The 17,982-nt window shown below is 37.7% G+C and overlaps 2 protein-coding genes across 5 annotated transcripts; both read left to right on the forward strand.

Moving 5' to 3' along the window:
• Window positions 1-2,503: 2,503 nt before the first annotated feature.
• LOC128614804 (serine protease 27) lies at window positions 2,504-11,608 on the forward strand. 3 transcript variants are annotated; one of them, XM_053636422.1, is made up of 7 exons: window positions 2,504-2,569; window positions 3,853-3,873; window positions 3,957-4,125; window positions 4,214-4,482; window positions 5,759-5,904; window positions 6,030-6,230; window positions 11,169-11,608. In XM_053636422.1, exons 1-6 carry the CDS (start codon window positions 2,509-2,511, stop codon window positions 6,222-6,224), a joined length of 861 nt encoding a protein of 286 aa, XP_053492397.1. In that variant the 5' UTR covers window positions 2,504-2,508; the 3' UTR covers window positions 6,225-6,230; window positions 11,169-11,608. The 3 variants fall into 3 exon arrangements, with proteins under 3 accessions (XP_053492397.1, XP_053492395.1, XP_053492396.1); XM_053636420.1 differs by lacking the exon at window positions 11,169-11,608 and adding an exon at window positions 8,303-8,749; XM_053636421.1 differs by lacking the exon at window positions 11,169-11,608 and adding an exon at window positions 8,306-8,748.
• Window positions 11,609-14,076: 2,468 nt separating this feature from the next.
• LOC128614805 (serine protease 27) lies at window positions 14,077-17,579 on the forward strand. Of its 2 annotated transcripts, none has more exons than XM_053636424.1 (7): window positions 14,077-14,221; window positions 15,404-15,424; window positions 15,551-15,719; window positions 15,814-16,085; window positions 16,360-16,505; window positions 16,929-17,129; window positions 17,387-17,579. In XM_053636424.1, the coding sequence occupies exons 1-6, from the start codon at window positions 14,173-14,175 to the stop codon at window positions 17,121-17,123; spliced, it is 852 nt and encodes a 283-aa protein (XP_053492399.1). In that variant the 5' UTR covers window positions 14,077-14,172; the 3' UTR covers window positions 17,124-17,129; window positions 17,387-17,579. The 2 variants fall into 2 exon arrangements, with proteins under 2 accessions (XP_053492399.1, XP_053492398.1); XM_053636423.1 differs by having other exon boundaries at window positions 14,079-14,221; window positions 17,384-17,579.
• The last annotated feature ends 403 nt before the right edge of the window (window positions 17,580-17,982 follow it).

A 17,982-nucleotide genomic window follows, 5' to 3' on the forward strand; every position in this document is an offset into this window, starting at 1 on the left:
AGTCATGTGGGCTGGGAATCAAACGCCAACCGTATGATTAGTGGACAACCCGCTCTACCACCTGAGCCACAGACGCCCTATTTTAAACAAAATTTGCATAAAGAAAAATTATGACTGAAAAGACTCCTTTTTAATTGCTGTAAACAATGTAAAAGAATGTACATTTTAAGTCTAAATACAACAAATGTCATGTTGTATATGAAAAACACAAGAAATAAACATGAAGGAGACCAAGGATTAGTAGTAAGTAACTTTATTGGGAATTCACTGGATTCTATATCTGGGGGGGGGGGGGGCATAGTGATGTCAACAGTGAGATGCGCAAGCTGATAGCGAGTGTTCAGATCCAAATCCAGCCCCTCCAGTAAAGGGGATAAGAAGAGAATGAACTGTATTAGGCGGTGATATTGATGAGTTGGACTCATACTTTAAGATAAAGATTAACTTTAAGATTAACAGTAAGATTTATTATTCACAATGAAACCTAGGAACTGGGGAGTACAGACAGAGAGGCACGTGCAGAGACACACACACAGAGGCCTATGCAGCCACACACACACACGGAAGGAATGCAGAATATTATGAGGATTATAAGGATATTATAAGGATAATAAAAAGAGTATAAGGATTATAAGGATATTATAAGGTATAGAGTAAAGTAAAGGGGGTAAACTATTTGCAAGCATTATAAACAGAAAATATAGAACAAAATATGAAAGAAACCACAGTAGAAAACAGGAAAGTAGAACAAATATGAAAGAAACTTACTCGTATTGTGTGTGAAGGTGTGGAGAATCCTCTGCTCACGGTAGACCAGTCAGGACTGACACTGACACAGGTTATTTTTTAAGGACGAAATGTGACGGGCCAATTATATTATAAGGGTATTGGAGCTGGGCTACACCTACTAGATGACTGTCCCTGGAATGGCGAAGGCCTAAAGATAAGTCTATGAGATCAGCAGACTCCGTGGGAACAAGGTCTCTCGAAATTGTTGATTCGTGTACGTAATGGTATTCTGGGAAAGCTATTTCTAAATGTATTGATGTTTGGGTTTAGAAAACTGTATAAATAAGGGAGTTTCAGTTCCGGGTGTCAGATCGCTTTTTGGGACGTCTCAAACTGTGGGGATCTCGTGTGGTGGAACAATAAAACTTGGACCTTGCTTTTCCTCACTCTCTGGTTCCATGTGGTACTTTACTCTGCACCCAGGCAATTGGTTGTAAGTATACTTGATTTTGTAAATGACTTATAATAGTAACTGTGTAGTGGTCAGAATTATAGCCCACAATCACTACAAACAGAGGTTTTAATATTGTAAATGAAATGTACTACAGGTTCACCATGTCTTAAAATTAATTAAATGTATAAATTATCAAACATCTCAAACATTTTGATTGAATAAACAAAAGTATCTGAGCTCCAAAGTCGGCTAAAATGGCTGACTTCTGCAGCCTCTGTTTTGAACTCTTTTTAACTCTTATTGAACAGTTTGTTCAATAAAACTTCAAACTGCACTTGCATCCATTTCAGACTTCCTTACCTGACAAGATCACAGTGAAATGGATTTTTTGGTTGTAAAAACATTAAAAAAAATATCTATGGGCTAACATTCAAAGCCAACATGAAATAAGTTTCATGTTAGTGTAAGCCATATTTCCTACTCTTGATCCAAATGTAACACAATTCTTACGAAATTAACATGTTTCTTATTAAGACTTGGGTAAAAATTGGACTCCCTGCCCTAACCCTAACAAACAAAAAAGCACATAAATACTGGCGCGATCAATTACTTAATTCTATTATCCCTTTAATGTCCACAATGTTTTTTTTGCACACAGGACATTGGAGGAGACACATCTTAATTTGAGACCTCGCTTATCTCAAGCAGTGAATATTCATACACAAGGTTATGAATTATCCTAACGTGAGCTGTAAGCGTAGCAGATGTGTGCTTCGAACCGTTCGAACCGTTCATTATTGTATTAATTTGACAAATCAAAATACTGAAATAGAGTCTGTAACAATAGCCTGAATCTGACAAACATTATGATTTCATCACTTGAATGAAGAGTCTAGTGACTTCGTTAAGTTTTGCTCACAAGTCACTCTGCAGTTCTACTTATTTTTTTTAATGAAGCAGACTGTTGAACCAGGTTTACAGTCAGTCTTATTTATTTCTTTCAAACAGTAAATTACCTTTACATTTTTCCTGGGAGGAAACATTTGTATATCAATTGTTAAAAAAATAAATAAATAAATAAAAATTGCTTAATACAATATTGTACTGTATGTACTGATGTTCTCTCAGGTACACTGCTATTGTTGATACTAAAAAGTTCCTATCATGACTGTGCACTAATCCTTACAACATTTCCTATTAAGTGTGCACATACAGGATTTCCCCCTGGCTATTGTTCACACAGTACACACCTGACATTCCTGTCCAACCAGTGACTGGAGAGAATATAAAAAACAGCATGATTAGACAAAAAGCAGAGCATTGCCATGAGCGCAGATATGCTGAAGTTGGGGTGCATGGTCTTGGCACTGCTTTTACTTGTAAAAGGTAAGACATCTGTGATAGCTCTAACAAGCTTCATTTATCTGTATTGTTACAATGCCTGAGACGAGAATTGAAGCCACATACACCTCAAGAAATCTTTGCAACTATATTAGTTTAACAAAAAAAAATTAAACTAAATAAGAATATAATGATTAAAAATAAAAATCGTTATTTAACCATCTCCTTATATCATTATAGAGCAATCTTTACACATGGTTTTAGAGATGTATTTGCTGAGTGTATATAGTTACGGAATGCCTAGAGCATATACATGTTTCCTCTGACTCTGGTATGTTGTTCTATCACTTGGCATCTAATTAAAAAAAAAAAAACAGGTTCTCAGGTTAAATGTTTTTTTTATTATTATTTACACGGAAAAGAAAACTATGTGTCAGTTTTCCACTGAACTATACAACTAATCAACTATAATAATAATAATAATAATAATAATAATAATAATAATAATAATAAATAATATAAATTATTGCTTAATTTATTCATATTTTTGTATTCACCATTGGTTAGAAAAATAATAAAACTGCTGTTTATTTTAAACAGCAAATAAATAAATGTAAAGAATAAAAGTAAAAAAAAAAAAAAGATCAGCAGAAAGCGCTCACAACATTAATAATAAAGTGTAATGCTGGGTGAAGATTATCAAAATATCATCATATTCTTAATGACATATTCCAAATGAAAGTAAAAGCTGCATTTTTTTCAAACACATACCACTTTTGATGTCATTGTTTGGTATTTTGTTGGTTCACATGTTTCTTATTCTGATGTGCTAGATGTCTTTCGTGATTTTTTTTTCCCGAATTCAAGTGACAAATGATTAATCAGAGGAACAAAAGATCGTTTATACAAAGTGTTATTTCATAAAAGACAAAAGCTGTTTATCAGGTCTTGTCTTCTCATGAAAAAAAAGTTATTTTTTCCAGACAAAGGGGCAGCTTACAGAAGTATAAAGTTCTTTTTTTAGGCAAAGTGGCAGCTCATCAAAAAATAATGCTTTTGTTTTTGTTTTTTTTTGTGTTTATTTTTTACAGACAAATTGGCATCTCATGAACAACAGAATAAAGTTTTTTTTGAGACAGAAAAGTGTTATCTCTGTAAAACAAAAAAATTGTATCAGATAAATAAGGCATCTCAGAAAATAATTTTTTTTTCAGCCCTTAAAAAATACATTCTACACGAACTAAAAGTTCGGACAGAATGGAGTCCACTGATATGTCACATTAATGATATGGTATTAAATTTGTATTGTATTCTCTTTCCTATCGCAGGTTCTCTTGGCCAACTAAACAGTAAGTGCTTCTCTTGGTCTTCCTCTCACAGTGGTCATCAAAAATGAGCTATGATTAGCAGTAAGATTTCTCTCTTTTCTCAGCATGTGGTCGTGCACCTTTAAACAACCGTATTGTGGGTGGGCAAAGTGCCTCAGCAGGGGCGTGGCCATGGCAGGTTAGTTTACATAGCCCGGTTACCAGTGGACATTTCTGTGGAGGATCCCTCATTAACAAGGACTGGGTTATGACCGCAGCGCACTGTTTCGAAAGGTTAATATCACACACATTTACATAACACATTTACATTACTAATGGAACTAGCTGAACAAATGACTGAATATCTTTTGTCTTTGTCCAGCATTGGCACTTCTGGCCTGGTTGTGTATTTGGGGAAGCGGACTCAGGTGGGCGTTAACCCCAATCAAATCACCAGAAAAGTCACCAAGATTATCCGCCACCCCATGTACAACAGCATCACTAATGATAATGACATCACCCTGCTGCTTCTGAGCTCCTCTGTGACCTTCACGAACTACATCAGACCCGTGTGCCTGGCTGGTCAAGGCAGCAGTTTCCCTTCTGGTACTCAGTGCTGGATCACAGGCTGGGGATACATTGCCTCTGGAGGTATGTTCATTCATGTACACTTAGCCACTTAGCTGCTTTGTGTAGAACCGAGGGTGTATCCTTGGGGTCGTCCACTGACAATTCATTAAGCCAATATCTGACGGAAATACGGAATATATATATATGGCATCAACCAGTTTGTGCACTCGTGTGGCACTTATCAAATATATCAGAAATTCAGCACTGTTACATTACCATTACACCTATAAACAAATGCTCCAGTACACTTCATTCACAATTACATCAATACCGATACATGGAAAGCAATACATATTCAGAGTCAGGTTATGACCAAGCTCCATATGCAGATTATGCAAATGACCTGAATGTAGTTGAGTAAAAGTGTCTGAGAAAGGTTTTTTATTTTTATTTTTATAAAGTAACATGATGATATATGAACTCTAATAGGAGTCTAGTGTATCACCAATATGTATATTGCTGCATAAATAATCCTAGATGTAAATATCAGATTAATCACTCATTGATCAATTTGGTTTAATTGAACAATAATGCTTCCACACACATTATTCAGAGTGTCTAAAATAGCACTTGATCCAGTGCATCTGTTATATTGCATGATATTTATATATCACGCTCTGACTGACACTCGTGAGCAAAACTTGAAGCCACAAGTTGAAAATCAAAATCAAGGTTATGAAATTGTAATTTGTGTGTACGATGTTGGCAAATTTATCAGACTTTTAAGTCACTATTTTGATGCTGTTGAATTACTAAAACAATGGAAATGTTTTTTTTTTTTTTTTTATTTTGTTAATTTGATGCCTTCTCCAATAAAGAAAATGTAAAGAATGTAAAAATCATAAAGAATTCCTATGGTTTGATTCCTATGGTTAGATAACATTTTAAATTTTAACCATAAAAAATTCACCCCTTAAGATAAACAATGTCTCTGATTACGATGTGTAACATTCGATGTCCATCATGCAGGAAGAAATCTTTAAAGGGATAACATTATCAGTTAATTAACAGTGTCATGGTTATATATTCAATAATACAGCTCGAGAGAGAGAGAGAGTGAGAGAGAGAGAAAGAGAGAGAGAGAGAGAGAGAGAGAGAGAGAACAGATTATTAGGTATGCTCTTACCTTTCAGTTTAAAAGGGTGTACATGCAAGCAGGGACTCTGGCAGGTCTAGCTATAACAGTAAAACTAAAAGGAAGAGCCAAAAGGTAACACAGGTATGATGGCATGCTGGGACATACTGTAATACACAACAAACGTTAGTGACTTCTCTGTGTTTGTGTTTGTGTGTGTAGTGTGGCTGCCTTCTCCTGGTGTGCTGCAGGAGACACAGGTTCCTGTCATTAGCAGAACTCAGTGTGATAAGCTACTGGGACCAGGACTCATTACCAACAACATGATCTGTGCTGGATTATTACAAGGAGGCAAAGACACCTGCCAGGTACACCCAGATTCCTCAGAACAGTCCTCAGAACTACTTTTAGCCAGCAGTATTTGATCCAGAGTATTTGACATACTTGTACATATCATTTCAGTTCAAGTTTCTCTTTATCTATTTCCTGAAAGGGGGACTCTGGAGGTCCGATGGTGACTAAGCAGGGTGCGGTCTGGATTCAGGCTGGTATCACTAGCTGGGGTATAGGCTGTGCTAATAGAAATTCACCTGGTGTGTACACAATGGTGTCCCAATACCAGACCTGGATAACCAGCATCATCAAAACAAACCTACCTGGCTTTGTCAGCTTTCCCGCTGTGGGTTAATCCAAGGTAAAGCGCACATATGTAAACCTGTCTGTTACAACACTTTTTTTAATCTCTGAAATCTCACAGGTTATAACATCAGGCTTGTTGTGCAGTGAGAAGTTAGGGTGTGAGAGTATATTGAAAACTGTGTAGAAGTTTGCTGAGTAAGGCCAGAATGATTAATTAAAACAATTTTGCTACCTGGGATTTTTAAAATACCTTCTCTATTCCAACCAAAAAAACAAAGAAAAATACTTTCCTTCCCTTTCTCACTATCTAACAAAAAGCAGGAGAAAAAGGCACATTTCCCCAAAAAGAAAGACACTCATCCCTACAGTGTCTAGGCAACATTAACAACTATAACAATTTATCTGTTCTGTCAGAATGAAAATATCTGATGTCTATAGTTATAAATTAAAATAAAAATAAAAGTAAAGAAGCTAATAAATTATATACATATGTCAAGTACAGCTGAACATACAGTACAAAGCTAGCATAAAGCCACAATGTAAAATTCTGCTGGCATTGAGCTGAAAATGGAGTACAAAAGCTTGTGTAATGTTGTATTATACAAAGTTTAAAGACTGTTCTAAAGCTAAGAATAAACCGCGTATCCAATATATATATATATACATATATATATTCTGAAATGTACAAAAGTGGGTGTTGACTGTTAATGGGACTGACGTGATGGGATCAAATGTGCCAGGAGTCTTCCTTTTATAGTCTTCAAAAATTTGATACGATTCATGATCTGGCAATTGGATCTGGTTCTCTTCTGGGAAATCCTAAATGTCAAAATACATCCAGGGTCATAATGGTTTCTCAACTAGCCCTAGGTGTTTGTCACTACAGCATTATTTAGCGGGATGATAATTACCTGTTAATGCTCTTAGTACAGAACAGAATTGTATAGCCCTTTTTAACAATTGTAACAGAAGCCAGGGATGCTGACGAAGAAGAAACTCTGGGGAGGAACCAAGACTCCACCCATTCTCCTCTGGCCAGCAATGCGAAAATTTTTACATTGAGGAGTCTGGGAATTCTAATTTATATACGGTTTATAAAGATATACGTCTGTTAGTTTTCAAGAGAATCAGTATAAATGTTTCTTTTAGCAGTATGTAAGGTCAGAGGTCAATTAATGAATTTCAGAGATGAGAGGCTGAGATGAATGCAGATGAAGTTAGAACGGGTTATTAAACATTCGGCAGACAAATCCAAAACGTTAAGCAAGTTCAAAGCCAAAAAACAGGCAGAGGTCAGCCGTTCAGTAATGCACCCAAGTGTAGTAAAAACCAAAAATATGGAAACCAGGAAACAATCAAAGTCAAAAACCAGAGTAGCGATATTATGAGTAAAAGGCTTGGGTCAGAGAACGCACAACAGAGTTACTTTACATCGTGTTTAGGAGTGAAAATCGTGTGTGTAATTGGGAAGAGGTGAGGGTAATCAAAAGCCCAGGGATTGAGAACATGTTAGGGGTGATGTATTCTGGGAAGTGTAGTCTGGGGCTGTAGGCTCTAGGGAAGTGTGTTCATGGATGGAGTTGACCTGACAGGAGCTTGTTGTCTGCCATGAACCTGTCTAGAATGGAAGAGCAGGTCTAGCAACGTCCTAATCTGTCACTGAATATTATGAAATACAATATTGCCACAAGGAAATGATTAAGTTCAACACCACACATTCAGGGCATTAGCACGTTCGCCTCACGCCTCCAGGATCGGGGGTTCAATTCCTGCCGCTGCCCTGTGTGTGTGGAGTTTGCATGTTTTCCCAGTGTTGTGGGGATTTCCTCCGGGTTCTCTGGTTTCCTCCCCCAGTCCAAAGACATGCATGGTAGGCTGATTGGCGTGTCCAAAGTGTCCGTAGTGTATGAATGTGTGTGTGAGTGTATGTGTGATTGTGCCCTGTGATGGACTGGCACCCTGTCCAGGTTGAACCCCATGCTTCCTGGGATAGGCTCCAGGTTCCCTGCAACCCTGTAGGATAAGCGGTATAGAAGATGGATAGATGGATGGACCACACATTCATCAAAATCCATCCTGGAAACTTCTTTATTCATCTCACTATAATAATGTGTATTTGTGTCTCAGCAGGTGCTAACTCAAATAGAAGACAGAAGATGTGAACATTTACTGTTACATACCTCCAATTTTAACACCCACTTTTATAATGATTTGTTTTTCTGTGATGTAAATGTAAAAAGATGTAAATAATGAGTTTTAAACTACATGTTTGGGTAATGTGATAATCTTGTATCTATGATCTATACCAGATATTGGAATTATTGGAAATATGTTTATCCTGCAATAATTAATCATAATCACGGCCATGAATAAATAAACAGCACCATTACCCTAATGAGTCATCATTTCTGTTATCATTTTGTAGAAAAATCAGATCGTTATCAATTCCATTTTAGCCCAAGTACACATTCAGACATTCAGACATCTTCAGTAAGGGTCTGGGTGATGGTGGATTTGGAGTCTATCCCGAGAACCCTAAGCATGTGGCAGGAATAAACCCTGGATGGGATACTAGTCCAGTGCAGGGCACCATGCACAAACACATTCACATACTCATTGACAGACACCAATACAACTACTAGCATGCCTTTGGGAGGTCAGAGGAAACTGGAGAACCTGATGGAAAACCAGACTGGGTCTATTCCTTTAGGGTTTTCTGGTAGAGAGCAGAATTCATGTTTCCCCTCAATTATTGCAAGTTGTCCAGGCCCTGAAGCAGCAAAGCATCCCCACAGTATCACACTTCCTCCACCATGCTTGACTGTATGGTGTTTTTTTTAATGGATTTCGGTGTTTGGTTTAAGCCAGATGTAACAGGACCGCTGTTCCACTTTCGACTCATCAATGCACAGAACATTCTCCCAAAAGGTTTGAAGATTATCAAGGTGTGTTTTGGCAAAATTCAGATGAGTATTAATGTTCTTCTGGGTTAGCAGTGGTTTTCACCTCACTACTCTTCCATGGAGCCATTTTGGCCCAGTGTCTTTCTGATAGTGGAGTCATGAACAGTGACCTTTATTGATGCAAGAGAGGCCTGTAGGTCCTTTGATGTTGTCCTTGGTTCTTTTGTGACTTCCTGGATGAGTCGTCACTGTGCTCTTAGAGGAACTTTGGAAGGTTCACTACTATGAAGAGCTTTTCCATTTGGAGATAATGGCACTCACTGTAGTTTTTGGAGTCCCACAGCATTTGAAATAGCTTTGTAACCCTTCCCAGACTGATGTATTTCAATCACCTGTTTCCTCATCATTTCTAGAATTTATTTCAACTTTGCCACAGTGTGTTACTGTGTAAGATCTGTTAACCAACTTCCTGCTGTTGAAAAAGTTCTATTTAAGTATTGATGTGATTGAACAGGGTTTGCAGTAATCAGACCTGGTTGTTTCTAGTCCAGCTGAACCCCATTTTGAATGCAGTTTAATAGATTTGGGGAATTAGTAACAATGGGGGCAAATACATTTTCACACAGGCCCAGTTGGTATTGGATAACTTTTTTGCTTCAATAAATAACATTATAATTAATTGTAGGGTTGGCAGTTCGATTCTCCACATGACTCCACATGCCGAAGTGTCCTTGGGTAAGACACTGAACCCCAAGTTCAAGCTAGTTCAAGTGCCTTGCATGGCAGCTCTGCTACAATTGATGTGTGTGTGTGTGTGTGTGTGTGTGTGTGTGTGTGTGTGTGTGTGTGTGTGTGTGAATGGGTGAATGAGAAACAGTATAAAGTGCTTTGGAACTGCTAAGGTTAAATTCTAGACAATAGTATGAGATATACACAAACAGAAGAACTCGCGATGTGGCAAATACTTTTTCACAGCACTGTATAATGGAGTTACGTGCATAAAGAATTGTGGCTGGCTGACATACAAGATGCTGCAATACCAGGGCTAGGTGGGTATTCATTAAGGTGGGTATTCCATGTAACTTTACAAGAAATGTGAGATCATGGTATGAGGTCACAGAGTCAAGATTGATATTGGCCAAGACACACTGATGTCACCTGGGACCAGCAAATGCATCTCACAACTGTCAGCAGAGTGGGTAAGGGGTAGACCAGCATCAGCCCCCACAGATTATGAACCTGATGCTGAAATTTAATGATGAAAATCATATATTGTGTTAGTAGATCATGTTTATTAGTAGCCCCTCTAATGCACAACAATCAATACACTCTATCAGATAACCCTCACCCACACAATGGTGGGTTCCAACCTCTCCCTGTTTAACAAACTTAACCACTTCTATGCACACTTTGAGCTTAGTGCTGCTAACATTAGCATCACTAATGCTAGCATCCCCAGTAACACAATAGAGATGTGTTCATCCACTGGAGAGCTTTGTGCAACACTGTCTCAGAACATGATTTGAGGAGGACTCTAAGGTGAGTGAACAGCAGGAAGGCGGTGGGCACTGACGGAATCCTTGGAAGGGTTCTGAAAACTTTCGCTGACCAACTAACCTCAGTGCTCACCACTATTTTCAACCTGTCTCGGACACAATAAACTGTCTCTACATGCTTCAATAGATCCACTACCATTCCTGTGCCCAAGTTCTCCACTCCAATAACAACCCTAGGTTAATTGATTTTAAAATACTATTATTAACTTATAAAGCACTAAATGGTCTCATGCCACAGTATCTAAGCAACCTTTTGGTTTTCTATGATCCGCCACGCCTACTTAGATCAAAAGATGCAGGCTATTTGATGGTACCTCGAATAGAGAAGGCTACAGCAGGGGGAAGAGTTTTCTCTTATAGAGCCCCACAGTTATGGAACAGTCTTCCAATTAGTGTTCGGGACTCAGACACAGTCTCAGTGTTTAAGTCTAGGCTTAAAACGTATTTTTTTACTCAAGCCTACCCTGACTAGACTTTCTGTTACGCTAAGCACAGTCCTAATAATCTTTTCTCTCCCTTTCTCCTCCTCTTAAGACACACACGATGTTATGGAGATACTAGAGATCCTGATCCTCTCTGCTCTCCGGACCTGCCTGATCCGTTTCGGATGTCCTACCTCTGGATGGAGCTCTCATCTACTCCAATTCCAGACTGCTGGGACTACGGCTGCTTCTAAGGCCAAACAGACTTCATATAAATCCATAATGAACTTTTTCACACTATCTGTTGTTACCCAGATGAGGACGGGTTCCTTCTGAGTCGGGTTCCTCTCAAGGTTTCTTCCTCTTAACATCTTAGGGAGTTTTTCCTCACCACCGTCGCCACCGGCTTGCTCAATTGGGATAAATTCGCACTTTTAATATCTGTATACCGTGTTTATATGTTTCTGTAAAGCTGCTTTGAGACAATGTCTATTGTAAAAAGCGCTATACAAATAAAATTGAATTGAATTGAATTGAATTAACAGGGCAAGTGAAAACGAAACAAAACAAACCCACAGTGGTAGAATGTCTCCATCTAGGGACCAAAGTCAATGTAGTCCAAAATCCTAACAGTTTCTGTCAGCGCTCCAGCTGTAAACGTGTGAATGTGTGTTTGTTCACACTCAGGCTTAAACCTTCCCTCGGCCATGCTATTTTGCTAACTGCTAAATCCTGAAATGCTTTGCACTTTTAGGTTAATTTATTCACTGGCATGTTATATACATTATTTCCATCTGTTAGTAAAAATACCGACTTTTTAATGCTGGTCTTTTGGTACAAAGTATGAATAATTATTGACCAGTGTGTACAATTAAAGTTTATGGGGCTAATATTGGCTTGTGTAAACTCAATCCCTGCCAATCACAAACCGGATGTCACTTGTCCTCCTGACAGAGACGTCCAAGTCTGAAAGCATAATTTTGATAAAGGTTCTGCGCCTCAGTGGCCTAATGAGTTAAAGTTAAGGTAAAACAGCAAGCAAAGCTAACCAAGCGAACACAATGTGCCAAATGTGCTCACTATCCTGATACTCATACTTGTGCTGTTGTGGATAGTTCCGCTTGAGTGGTATAACTAAAGACCACTTTAACTACAATAAATTTCACAGACCCCATCAGTACAGCTTTATCTCATTCGCATTGTTAATAGCGGTGGAATAATATTGAATCTATTTACTGTCAGGTGGTAGAGATGCTTGCAGTTGCAAGTGAGTGGCAAATCAGGCAGTGATACCCTGAGCGTTACTTCACAGAGAGTGAGTGTTTGAAAGCTCAGCTGCATTCTTTTCTGGAGCTCCTGTAATTGTTCATTAAATTCATTCTGGACTTTGTGACAATGAGTGCCTGTGAGCTGAGAGTGGATTTACTCAGTCTGGTGAGGCTTAGAAACGCTTTGCTGTGGTTAAACACCTGCTGATTAGATTATGGACCAGGTGCTGCGTTCTTGCAAATCCACACTAATGGCATTGAGCGTACTGTCTCCTTGCTTCCGGAGCACTCACTGCATTGGAACAGAAATATTTCACTGTGGGTTTGGGCAGTTTAAAAGTAGAGCAGTTACTTAATGAGGCTGTAGATTTACTCTCTGTACATACCACTAAGTCTAAACAATGCTGTTGGGCAAGGATCAAGGGACTGGTCAATCTGGCATTCATACAAGCTCAATAGACAGCTTGTTTGCTATGCTTTATCAATAATTCAGTCACTACTTATTGTCTGTCACTGTATTGTGCCTCTGGCACAGTATGTGTTTTTGTGTGTGTGTGTGTGTGTGTGTGTGTATGTATGTATATTAGTTAAAAACCCCATGATTCATAGCTAGGACATATTCACCAAACTTGAAACACAACAATGAACCATTCATAATCACTCAAGCAGGAGATATTTAAACACACCTTTACACATATGCACGCACATACAGACCACATGTATATGTAGTTTCATTAAAAACGTTACAAAACATTTATGTAAAAAAAAAACAAACTAACAAAAAAAACATTTAAGAACATTTTCACATTACCACGAACCACTGAAAATGAATTATCACCAAACGTATGAGGCTGGACTATTTAAGTCGGTTCAGCTAAACAAACAGAGCTATGCGAATCAAATTGAACTGCAATTGCATTTTAAAGGTCATTACTGGCGATCTGATTGGTGCATTTTGATCATTTATGAATTATTACTGATGACTTCTGTCATTAAAGCAGTGCTCACTGAAGAACTCACTGAAAAGTGCTGCATTGTATGTTCTGTCATAGTTCAAAAAGTATATATATATATATAAACAATAATATATATATATATATATATATATATATATATATATATAAACAACAATATATATATATATATATATAAACAACTATATATATATATATATATTACACAGTTCTGAAGTAAATCTGGAATTTCTTTCAATTTTGGCATAGTGTGTTACTTTTTAACCAACTTCCCGCTGTTGATAAAGTTTTGTTTAAGGTCTGTTTAAGAACTTTTTTCTTCAGTAAATAACATCATCATTTAAAAACTGTATTTTGTGTTTACTCAGGTTGTCTTTGTTTTATCTCAGATTTTGTTTTTCAAATACTTTTTCACAGCACTGTATACTATAGCATGTATGTATGAATATACTTTAGATTTTTTTTCTTACTTTTGCTGGCATGCTTAATTATTGTACTTGTCTATTTGTACACATTTCTTGTCAATTCTTTTTAGATTTTACATTATAATTTTCTTTTTTTACTACTATTAATTTTATTTTTTATTACTGTTAGCATTTTTTTCAAATCTTTTATTCTTTGTGTTTTTTTAAAATAAGAGCTCATAAATAAATATAGTTTATTATTATTATTATTATTATTATTAGTAGTAGTAGTAGTAGTAGTAGTAGTATTAGTATTAGTAGTAGTACCAGCCAGTAACATAAACAGGAAGGGGAGGAAGAATGCAAAGCTAAAGGTTACTGAGAACAAATGACAAAGGAGACAGAGACGATATAAAATAGAGTGTGAGGAGAGTTTATGAACAGAAAGTGACAGAGTGGTGAGTGCAGATATGATGAGGTCCGGGTGTGTCGCTTTGGCCCTGCTCTTATTTGTAAAAGGTAAGTCATCTGTAATTTAATCTGTGTTTATTTCAATGCAATAAACTGTGAGCTAATTTAATTCATTTAATGAAAATATTTAATTAGAAAGATATTTGTGTAAACGTTGGACATGAAAAAATAAGTATAGGTCAAATTATTATTATTGTTTTTATTATTATTGTTATTATTATTATTATTATTGTTGTTATTGTTGTTGTTGTTGTTATTATTATTATTATTATTATTTGTTAAAGAACAACACATCATTCTTTTTATCCATTTATAGTTACATTTAAACTAGTTCCTGTTGCGACTTATGTTTTAACAGCTATACACAGGCGTTCCCCCACCAGCCTCTCTTTATTCTCTCCATTGACATTAATAAGACAAACACACACACACACACACACACACACACACACACACACACAAAAGATGTGGGGAAAACTTACAGAGGTTAAAGTTACAGCTTTACCTCTGACTGTTACAAAGCGTTTGCACTGGAGACTCCTTCCATACATGTTAAATAAACGTCTCCTTACAGAAAACTTTGTCATATTAACGATTGCACATGTTTTTAAATCTGTTTATGCGGCATCTCTGCCGTACAAGCCTATATTATTGTAAACCTGTGATTTGCCCTCTGACCAATCAGAATCAAGAATTCAACAGCACAATGCCATAATTTCAGTTATATTTCCATTTTCCTTAGTATTCATTTCTTTGCTCAGTTTCAAACCTTCTGTGTCCTACTGATAAGGTCCGAGTCCAAACAAGAAAAACAGCTCTTTAGTTGGTTTCTGATCTATAAAGTTAAGAACATGGGGAAATCACTGGTGTTAAATTAACCCACTGAACCTGTTCTTATCTAATCTCTTTCCTAAGTGAATGATGTGAGACTTAGCCTTGTGATGTGAGACTGAGACTTGAGCCTTAGCGTTGGTTATAGTTAAAACAAAAAATTATTTGCAGAATAAACACATCAGTCATTTTTGCACATGATGGGCAAGGAAATGTTGATGACAGATTATATTATATTCCACAAGCACAGGTATGAGGTGTGCCGTTCCACTCAGCTGAATCGTGGAATGTACTTGTCTGATTACACATCTTGTTATTGTTATAAAACAAATCAGATAACTAAAATACTATGATTACTCTGTATTAAACTTGTTAAATGTTTGCTCTGCCTCACTACAGGTTCGTTTTGCCAGCGGAATGGTAAGTACTTCTTTTGTTCATGTTCTTTTCTTCTAGAAAGAAGAATATAATGTTTAAGTTGACACAGTAAGTAGCTTTATTTATTTATTTACAATACCATTGTAACGCATATCTCTCTTTTCTCAGTATGTGGTCGTGCGACTTTAAACAACCGTATCGTGGGCGGACAAAGCGCCACATCTGGTGCGTGGCCATGGCAGGTCAGTTTGCACAGCCTTTCCTTCGGCAGCCATTTTTGTGGAGGATCCCTCATCAACAACCTCTGGGTCATAACCGCAGCGCACTGTTTTGAAAGGTCTTCACGTCTCATTCACGTTTCTGTATATAATAATAAACCGACAGTGAATAAAAGGTATGAACCTTTTTTTTTCTCCCTGTATGGAATACAGCTTCTCTGATCCCAGTGACCTGGTGGTGTACTTGGGGAGACAGACTCAGGAGGGCTACAATCCCAATGAGATCTCCAGAGGTGTTACAAAGATCATCAATCACCCCAAGTATGACACAGTAACCAAAAACAACGACATCACTCTGCTGCGTTTGAGTCGCACTGTCACCTTCACAAACTACATCAGACCTGTGTGCCTGGCTGGTCAGGGCAGCAGTTTTGTCTCTGGAACTAGATGTTGGATCACAGGATGGGGAAACATCAATTCTGGAGGTAACACCCATGTATGCACATACACACAGACACCAAAACTCCACACAGTGACCTGAGCTCAAGATCGAACCTAGAACGCTGCAACACTACTTACTGCATCACCTTGCCACCCCAGTGTATTTGACTAGAACATACCTTTTTATTTCTTTGAAAATTATGAAAGTGTCTATTTTTTCTTAGGAACCTCAGATGTCTCCCAGATATGTGAGATTGGTTAATACACAACAAATGATCTGCTACAGAAGCTTAATTGTGTGTGTGTGTGTGTGTGTAGTGTGGCTGCCCTCTCCTGGTGTGCTGCAGGAGGTAGCAGTCCCACTTGTTTCTAGAAGTGTGTGCACCAAGCTACTGCAACCTCAAGCCATTACCCAGAACATGATTTGTGCTGGATTCCTGGAAGGTGGAAAAGACACCTGCCAGGTACACACAGAGCCACATATGCTGTACAATGCTTTATTCAGAGTTGAGTTACATTTACAGTATTTGGCAGATGCCCTTAACCAGAGCGACTTAAACTTTTATCTCATTCATACATCAGAGCAATTGAGGGTTAAGGGCCTTGCTCAAGAACCCAACAATGGCAGCTTAGCGGTGCTGGGGCTTGAACTCACAACCTTCTGGGTAGTAGACCAACACCTTAACCATTCAGCTACCACCGCCCTATACAGACATAAGCGCTGTTCAACAGCCGGTTGAGAGTTACGCATGTGGGGCGAAAAGAAATAAAAGAGTGATAAAATAGCCTGCATCCCATGTAGTTCAATTTACTATCAATTTATGGTTCCAGTGAATGTACATAGATTTTAAGTCTCTCTCTTTCTCTCTCTCTCTCTCTCACTGAAGGGCGATTCTGGAGGTCCGATGGTGACTAAGCAAGGTGCGATCTGGATTCAGTCTGGTATCACTAGCTGGGGGGTAGGTTGTGCTCAGCCTGGCTTACCTGGTGTGTACACAATGGTGTCGCAGTACCAGGCCTGGATATCCAGCCTCATCAAAACAAACCTACCTGGCTTTGTCAGGATTCCCTCTGCAGGCTAGTCCAAGGTAAGACACACATACACAAAGATCCATCCACAAAATGCAGTAATGACTGTTTCTAGTAAACACTTGAACCAGCCTTGGGTCCTTGACAATGAAGCATTACCCATTGGGATAAAGTCATCTTCCTGATGTTTTGCTAAATATTAATGTCGTAAATTAATTAAATTTTGAAATCTTGATTGCACCTGTCAACACTAAATACAAATCAGGAGTGTTCATGGGTCCTTCTTCTATCATAATGTGTGTTTGTGTTTCAGCAGGTGCTCATACAGTCACAGCGGATGACAGTACAGCGGATGACAATTACATACATGAGATAAACATTAGTCTACATATAGTATATATTAGTTTAGAATAGCATTACTTAAGGTGTAATGGAGTAGATGTGATCACCTTGTATGCGGGGAAAAAAAGCTTGCCTTAACTGATTAATAAATATACAGCAGCATGAGACCCTTGGTTGTTGAGTCATTATTTCTGTGATATATTTGTGTATGTTCACGCTATAATAAACATTTTAAATTGTCAACAGTCCCAAAATATAGTGGATATAAAAAGCCTACACACCCCTGTTAAAATGCAGGTTTTTGTGATGTAAAAAAAATGAATCCAAGATAAATCATATCAGCAATTTTTCCCCTCCTTTTTCCATCTGAAATTACAACATATAATTAAGTGGAGAACGATAAGAAACATTTTAGGGGCGAAAAGGAAAAATAAAAAAGTTACAAGAACTTGGTTGTATAAATGTACACACTCCTTTATAACTGGGGATGTGGCTGGGTTCAGAATGAACCAAGTAATTATCATACAGCTGTCCTCAATTATATTATACTGATTAACCCCAAATAAAGCT

Source organism: Ictalurus furcatus, chromosome 11 (assembly GCF_023375685.1).
Source record: "Ictalurus furcatus strain D&B chromosome 11, Billie_1.0, whole genome shotgun sequence".
Taxonomy (NCBI): Eukaryota; Metazoa; Chordata; class Actinopteri; order Siluriformes; family Ictaluridae; genus Ictalurus; species Ictalurus furcatus.

What these genes read in the sequence shown, in the direction of transcription:
- LOC128614805 (XM_053636424.1), top strand. Translation starts at nt 14,173, where the DNA reads ATGATGAGGTCCGGGTGTGTCGCTTTGGCCCTGCTCTTATTTGTAAAA. An exon ending in GCAGCGCACTGTTTTGAAAG is followed by an intron (nt 15,720 to 15,813) that starts GTCTTCACGTCT and finishes TATGGAATACAG; the next exon opens with CTTCTCTGATCCCAGTGACC. An exon ending in GTGGAAAAGACACCTGCCAG is followed by an intron (nt 16,506 to 16,928) that starts GTACACACAGAG and finishes CTCTCACTGAAG; the next exon opens with GGCGATTCTGGAGGTCCGAT.
- LOC128614804 (XM_053636422.1), top strand. Translation starts at nt 2,509, where the DNA reads ATGAGCGCAGATATGCTGAAGTTGGGGTGCATGGTCTTGGCACTGCTT. An exon ending in TTCTCTTGGCCAACTAAACA is followed by an intron (nt 3,874 to 3,956) that starts GTAAGTGCTTCT and finishes CTCTTTTCTCAG; the next exon opens with CATGTGGTCGTGCACCTTTA. An exon ending in GCAGCGCACTGTTTCGAAAG is followed by an intron (nt 4,126 to 4,213) that starts GTTAATATCACA and finishes GTCTTTGTCCAG; the next exon opens with CATTGGCACTTCTGGCCTGG.